Source organism: Sapajus apella, unplaced genomic scaffold (genome assembly GCF_009761245.1).
Source record: "Sapajus apella isolate SASKATOON/1434 unplaced genomic scaffold, GSC_monkey_1.0 scaffold52, whole genome shotgun sequence".
Classification (NCBI taxonomy): Eukaryota; Metazoa; Chordata; class Mammalia; order Primates; family Cebidae; genus Sapajus; species Sapajus apella.
Window position 1 is genome coordinate 12,880,223 of NW_022436992.1, and position 7,859 is coordinate 12,888,081.

A 7,859-nucleotide genomic window follows, 5' to 3' on the forward strand; every position below is an offset into this window, starting at 1 on the left:
TTTTGTATTTTTAGTAGAGACGCGGTTTCACCATGTTGACCAGGATGGTCTCGATCTCTTGACCTCGTGATCCACCCGCCTTGGCCTCCCAAAGTGCTGGGATTACAGGCTTGAGCCACCGCGCCCGGCCTTCCCAGAACTTTTTTTAATCTTCTGAAACAGAAACTTCATACCCATTAAACAATAACTTCCCATTCCTCTCCTCAATCTCTGGCAACCATTATTCTACTTTCTACCTCTATAAATTGTACTTCCCTAGGTATCTCCCACAAGTGGAATCATTCCGCATTTGTCTTTTTATCTATGCTGTATGTATCAAGGTTTATCTATGCTGTAGCATGTGTCAAGATTGCCTTCCTTTATTTTATTTTTATTTTTATTTTTTGAGATGGCGTCTCACTGTGTCACGCAGGCTAGAGTGCAGTGGTGTGATCTTGGCTCATTGCAACCTCCACCCCCTGGGTTGAAGTGATTCTCCTGCCTCGGCCTCCCAAGTAGCTGGGACTACAGGTGTACATCACCACGCCTGGGTAATTTTTGTACTTTTAGTAGAGACAGGGTTTCACCATGTTAGCCAGGCTGGTCTGGAACTCCTGACCTTGTGATTTGCCCACGTCGGCTTCCCAAAGTGCTGGGATTACAGGTGTGAGCCACCACGCCTGGCCTCCCTTTTAAGGCTGAATAATATTCCATTGTACATGTATACCACACCCATTCATCTCTGATGGACATTTGAGTTGTTTCTACCTTTTGGCTATTGTGACTCATGCTATTGTGAACATTGGTGTATAGGTTTCCATTTGAGTCCCTGCCTCCAATTCTTTTTGACTTATAACTACAAGTAGAATTGGAAAATCATATGGTTTTAATTTCTCCACATCCTCACCAACATTTGTTTCTCTACAAAGCCACACACCATGAATGTCAAAAAGTATGACATTTTGACAATTTTGAGCCAGACTTTCAGGCAGCTGAGGCCTGTGGGGGTAAGCTATGGTATGAGGTGGATTTAGTCACACACAGTCTGATGTTATAAACCACATGGGCTGTATTTACCTTCCTCTCCTAGGAATAGAAAGATTCTGTAGAGTATCGGAAAGCACTGGTCCCCAAGACCTTCCAATGCTGCCAGGATTCCTGTTGGCTCTGGTGAGCCAGGGACAGGGGAACTAACCTGCAGGCAGCCTGAGCAGCCACCCACCTCACAATGACAGGGACCCTCATCACACAGGTCAGGGCTCAACTCAAAGACAGGCGTGGCAGTGGGACGCAGCAGCAGGACTCTTCATGTGGCAAGGGCACCTAGAGGTGGGAGGGCAGGAGCGCCATCTTGCCCTGGCAGAAAAAGGGGTAGGCTCTGTCTGCATAGCAGCTGGTCCCCAGTCCTAGGAAAGAAGCTGTCTGTGAGCAAAAGGGAGGGGACACAGAAGTTGGTTGAGGTCCAGGCACCACCCTGCTGGGCCACAGTCTGCTGAGGGAGTGGGGCTTAGGGGAGGGTTCCCAGGGAATGCATTGGAGTACCCATCAAGGCTCTAGGGACCCATGCACACAAGGGGTCTGGGCAGTGAGGCCTCCCTAGGACTTCAGGGCTGGAAGGGAGAGTCAGGGTTAGGCCTATAAACTAGTGTTGTTCAACTGGGAATGCAGAGCCTTGCAACTTTCTTCACCTTGGATATTCCCCTCCTGAATCAAGGTGGCTCTGAGTCCCAGACCTGGGCCTTCCTCCATCCAGGAGGAGTAATGAGCCCTGGTTCACAGGAACCTGTGAGCTAGAACCAGTTCATACTGGCTCACAAGAGCCCATCCTGTGCATATCTGTGCGACTCAGTGCCAGTGACATTATGTTGATGGCCTGAAGTGAGCCGTGATAGGGGCATTTACACCACAGAAGTTAGCAGATGCTATAAACCCAGGGCCTATTTTCCCCAGAAACATGGTTGTCAAACATTTTCTAGAACATCACTTGCCCTAAGATCAGATTTACCTCTCAAACAGTAAACCTGATCAGTAAATGTGATCTTTTAAACAGCCTGCATTCCTCCTGAGTCCTGCTCCAGTTCCTTTGTCCCAGGGATCCTGGTGTCAACACCAACCCCTTGATGATGGAGTGGCATGCAGGGTGGGAGCCCAGGGAAGGTGGGGAGGAGTGGGCTAAGAAAGCTGGGACAGCCATGCTTGGTTGGCACAGCTTGAAGATAGCGGCTACTTCCCTTGTCTGTGGCAGAGCAGGGTTGAACAACTTGTCTGTGTCTAGGTCTTTTGCCATGGCACGTGTGATATGCCCGGGACAGGTGAGTGATGTGGTTTCTGTCGCCTGTGACTGTCTCAGGGTTGGGTAGCCTCAGCAAGCCCCTGGAAGGGCCAGGCTTCTTGTGGCTCCCTGTGCTCATCTTTCTGGAATGATAGTTTTGGGGTATTTTTTCTTTTGTTTTTGGTGATTTTTGTTTGTTTTTGTACAAGAAGAAGAAGAGAACTGAGTTCCCTTCTTTATAATTTTCTGGGGGTTCGGTTATTTACTCAGCATGCACTTATTAGGCACTCACAGTGTGCCAGCCACTGTGCTGGGCTTTGGGACTGCAGAGATGTCTAAGTACACTAAACCTGATATAGTGTATTTCATTAAATCCATCACAGTATACTCTGTAAGTGCTGTTGTGGAGGGTTGTAAGGAACAGGAAAGGATTTAACTCTAGGGAGGTAGAGAATAAAAGTATTGGAGAGATGTTTCGGGGAAGTGACATTTAGTCTGGGTCTTGGAGGATAGGTAGGAATTTGCTAGTCTGTGATAGGCAACTTGCATTTTCATTAGGAGACAGGAAAGAGCACATGCCAGCTCATGCGAGTGGGAGAAAGTGAGGCTGGAGTAGAGAGGGCAGGGAGGTGGTGGGATGGTCAGAGTGGGTCACAGCCAGATCCTTTGGGCTCTGATTGTCAGGCCCCAAAGTTGGTCTTTGTCCTACAAACAGCAAGAAGCCATGAATGGCTTTAAGAGAAGGAGTGCCAAGAGGGATCCTCTTGTCTTGTATTCTCCTTGTGCTTTAGGACTCTGTGGATTTAGACATATACCAAAGCTCCCACATGGTCGACTATCAGCCCTATGGGAAGCACAAATACTCCAGGGTCACGCCGCAAGAGGTAAGAAGTCATGCAAGTCCTTTCATTCAATCAACTGTCCACTGAAATCCTCTCTATTGCTTCATTTGTATTAGAAATGTGGACATTTAGGCACTTGTTAGAACAATATTCAATGCCAGATGTGACTTAGAGGTCTTTTATGTGCATGTGCACGTATGCGTGCATGTATGTGTGTGGATGTTTTCAAATATACATCAAATATGTCGTGCATACAAAAGATTGTAAATAATACACATTTAAAGGTTAAATAACACTGATAAAACAAACACCAATGTAATCCTTACAGACAGCTTAAAACATAGCACATCAACATTATCAGTACCTTAGAGCCTCTTGGGTACCCCACAAACTTACCCCTCCTCCCATCTCCAGAAGTGGTTAATCATTCCCTTGTAGGCCAGGTGTGGTGGCGCATGCCTGTAATACCAGCATTTTGGGAGGCCAGTTCGAGACGAGCCTGGCTAACATGGCAAAATTCCGTCTCTACAAAAAATACAAAAATTAACCTGGTATGTTGGTGCACACTGGTATTCTCAGCTGCTTGGGAGGCTGAGACATTAAGAATCATTTGAATCCAGGAGGTGGAGACTCTGTTTCCAAAACAAAACAAAATTCCCTGTGTGCTTTTCTAAAAACGCATTTGACCTTGTATGTATATATCCCTTCAAACAAATTGTTTGGTTTTGCCTTTTTGAACTTTGTCACTTTTTGCCAAAGATTGCGGCACATTATTCTTTTTCTCCTGAATAGTGTTACATTACATGAATATGCCACAGCATACGGTATTTGTCTTTCCTGTATCTGTCTCTTCTTATTGGTGGATATTTGGGTGCTTTATTCCTACTCTTCCCACTCCCAAATGCTGCACTGAAAATGAGATGAGACACTTCCTAATGTTCAAGAGTTTATCCATCCCAGGAGTGGAATTGTTTGTCGTTGAGTATTAGGTAAAATCACTGCTTTCCAAAGTGGTTGCACCAATTTACATTATAGCCAGCTGGAGATGGTTACTTCTGTTGCTCTTCAATCTTGCCATTGCTTGGTATTAGCAGACATTTTATTTTTTGCCAATTTGGTGGGTGCAGAATCATACTTTCCTATGGTCATAATTTTCTTTTCATTTACTATTAATGAAGTTGGACATCTTTTCATTTGTTGATGGAGATTTGTTCTATAAAATGTCTGTTCATGTATTTTGCTCATTTTTCTACTGGGTTGCTTGTCTTTTTTAATTATTATTAATTTGTAGGAGTTTTAAAAAATATTCTAAGCATTTTTCCTTTTTTTTTTTTTTTTGTGACAGAATCTGGCTCTGTTACCCAGGCTGGAGTGCAGTGGTGTGATCTCAGCTTACTGCAACTTCCACCTCCCAGGTTCAAGTGATTGTCCTGCCTCAGCCTCCTAAGTAGCTGGGATTGCAGGCATGCACCACCACACCTAGCCAAATTTTGTATTTTTAGTACAGATGAGGTTTCCCCATGTTGGCAAGGCTGGTCTAGAACTTCTGACCTCAAGTGATCCACCTGCCTCAGCCTCCCAAAGTGCTGGGATTACAGGTGTGGGCCACCATGCCTGGTCCTAAGCATTTTTTATTTCTCAGTTATATATGTTATATGTGGATAAACTCTTCTCCAGTTTGTGGTTTGTCTTTGCACTAAATTTTTCAGGGAGTGTGAATTCTTTTTTTGTTTGTTTGTTTTCTTTTTTTTATTTGAGACAGAGTTTCGCTCTTGTTTTTTAGGCTGAAGTGCAGTGGCACAATCTCGGCTCACTGCAAGCTCTGCCTCCCTGGTTCAAGCAATTCTCCTGCCTCAGTGTCCTGAGCAGCTGGCATCACAGGCACCCGCCACCAGGCCTGGCTAATTTTGTATTTTTAGTAGAGACGAGGTGTCTCCATGTTGGTCGGGCTGGTCTTGAACTCCCGACCTCAGTTGATCTGCCTGCCTTGGCCTCCCAAACTGGTGAGATTACAGGTGTGAGCCACTGCACCTGGTCTCAATTTCTTATTTTTAATATAGTTAGATTTATCAGTTTTTTCCTTTATCATTTTCTCTTTTCAAGATTGCTTAAAAATCTTTTCCTGTCCTGAGATTTCCCCACTAAAAAAAAGATCTGAACAAACAAAGATGGATCAATTTCTGAGATGTTATTTAATGGAAGCAAAGTGTGGAATGGAATATTCATCATTTGTGTACAAACCAAGGGAAGAAGATATACACATGCATGTTTATATGCATATAAAATATTTCTAGAAAGATACAAAAAGCACTGATAGCAGTGGTTGTCTCTGGAGATGGAAACTGGGGGAGGAAGAGAGTGGAAAAGAGACTAACTTTTTACTATAAACTCTTTCACGTAATTTCAGCATTTTCTCTGTTGTGTATATTACCATTCAAGGACTAATTTAAAGTTTTTAAAAAGTAAAGAAGGATGGGCTCTGTCTTGGATGCTTCCAAGAAAAGCTACACTGTCTCTTGTCTCTGTCACCCCTTCACTCACGTGTGATTTGTTTCCACAGCAGGCAAAGCTCGATGCTCAACTCCGGGACAAAGAGTTTTATAGGCCCATCCCCAACCCCAACCCCAAGCTTACGGATGGATACCCTGCCTTCAAAAGACCCCACATGACTGCCAGAGACCTAGGGCTCCCCGGCTTCTTCCCATCACAGGACCATGAGACCACAAAGGAGAACAAGTATAAGTTCACCGGCACCTGCCATTTTGCGTATCCAGCTTCCCATGATCTGAACCTGGCTCAGAGTGACCCCAACCAGGTCTTCCGGAGTGCTGACTTTCCTTGCCTTCTGGATCCCAAACACCAGCCTGCTGCAGAGATGGGCAAAGGCTACCTGCTACTGCCAGCGTGTCCCTGTCCTCATCACCATATAGGCAAGGTCCCCATCTTGAACCGGTGGGGACCCTTGATGCCATTTTACCAGTAGGAAGGATGAAAATACCTTCCAAGGGCTCTTCCAAGGGCATGTGGAAATCCTATGCCCTTGGAGTACAGAGAAGAGAACTGAAAATAAAACTGGAAAGATGTTCCGACTTCACTGGGACCCTGGGACCTGCTCATTCTACCTCCCTCCCTGGCCTGCCCTGGGCTATAGCATTCCCATTTCGAAGGGAGGAAGAGAGGGAAGGAGGGAAATTAGTGTGTATTTAGGACTGAAATTTGTGTCATGTTTCATTATAATTAAGAGTCCTGGTCAGGCACAGTGGCTCACACCTGTAATCCCAGCACTTTGGGAGGCCAAGGTGGGTGGATCATCTGAGGTCAGGAGTTCAAGACCAGACTGGCCAACATGGTAAAACCCCGCCTGTACTAAAAATATAACAATTAGCTGGGTGCGGTGGCTCAAACCTGTATTCCCAGCTACTCAGGAGGCTGAGGCATGAGAATCGCTTGAACCCAGGAGGCAGAGGTTGTAGTGGGCTGAGATCATGCCACTGCACTCCAGCCTGGACAACAGAGTTAGACTCAGCCTCAAAAGAAAAAAAAAAAAAAAAGTCTTACTGTTTTAAGCATTTATTTATAAAGTGGGAAAAAGCATGTTTCCCACAGTCATCTAAACAATGGGTATGATTGCAAAACCTGAGGTGCTGTTGGATAACTTTTCCCCTCAATATTCTTAGTTTAGTTTATCTACCACTCCTACCTTGTAGCAATGAATGGCAACAGTTTAGGGGGCATTGTTTCATACTTTTCTTCTTGCTCAGTGGAATGCATGTAAACATACGTATGTATCAGTGAGGAAATAGGTTAAGCTGCTGTAACAAAGAGGACCAAAACACAGTGGCTTGACCAACATACTAGATTATTTATCTCTTGCCTAATACTTCAGAGGTAGACAGTTAGGAGGGTAGAATATGTTTGTTGTGGCTTCTATCTTTAGGTCCAAGGTAGATGATATGGACTGAATTATGCATATGTTGAAACTCTAACCCCCAATGTGATTGTATTTGGAGATAAGGCTTTTGGGAGGTAATTAAGGTCAATTGAGGTCATAAGAGTAGAGCCCTAATCCAGTAGGACACCTCTTCTAATAGGTGTCCTTGTTAGAAAAGGAAGAGAGAGAGATCTCTCTATCCATGTGTGTGTACTGAGGAATGGCCATGGGAAGACACTCTGAAGGCAGTTGTGTCCAAGCCAGGAAGACAGCCCCCGCCAGAGACCAAACCCTGCTGGACCTTGAACTTGGACTTTCCAGCCTCCTGAACTGTGAGAAAATAAATTTCTGTTGTTTTAGTTGCCCAGTCAGCGGTATTTTATTATGGCAGCCCAAGCTGACTGATACAGTGGCTGATTCAGTTGTTGACATTTTTCAGGTAGCAGAAAAAAGAATAACCAGAGGGATACAGATAATTTTCCTTTGAGAAGCACAATGCAGAAATGATATTCTTCACTGTCTTGTCTCCTTGGTCAGAGCCTAGCTATATGGCCATACCAAACCCCAAGGAAGGCTGGGAAGTATCATCTTTATTCTGGATGGCGATGTCCCCAGCTAAGAATGAGGGGTTTATTAGTTTAGAAGGAGAGGATAGATTTTTGCTGTGACTATCCAGCTTTGCACAGTACGTGAGAAATCTTTTGTTTTGGGATCATACTGTACACCAGTGTTTCCCCTAGGGAATCTTCTTAAAATTCAGGTTTTAGTTCTGTAGTTCTGGGGTGTAGATTCAGCATTTCCAACAAGCTCCCACTATTCTATTTTCTACTTCCAT

The 7,859-nt window shown here is 44.6% G+C and overlaps 1 protein-coding gene across 1 annotated transcript; it reads left to right on the forward strand.

The window, feature by feature from the left end:
* Positions 1–1,270: 1,270 nt before the first annotated feature.
* TEX37 (testis expressed 37) lies at positions 1,271–6,187 on the forward strand. The gene is made up of 4 exons (XM_032243758.1): positions 1,271–1,403; positions 2,255–2,291; positions 3,043–3,135; positions 5,654–6,187. The coding sequence occupies exons 2-4, from the start codon at positions 2,265–2,267 to the stop codon at positions 6,074–6,076; spliced, it is 543 nt and encodes a 180-aa protein (XP_032099649.1). The 5' UTR covers positions 1,271–1,403; positions 2,255–2,264; the 3' UTR covers positions 6,077–6,187.
* The last annotated feature ends 1,672 nt before the right edge of the window (positions 6,188–7,859 follow it).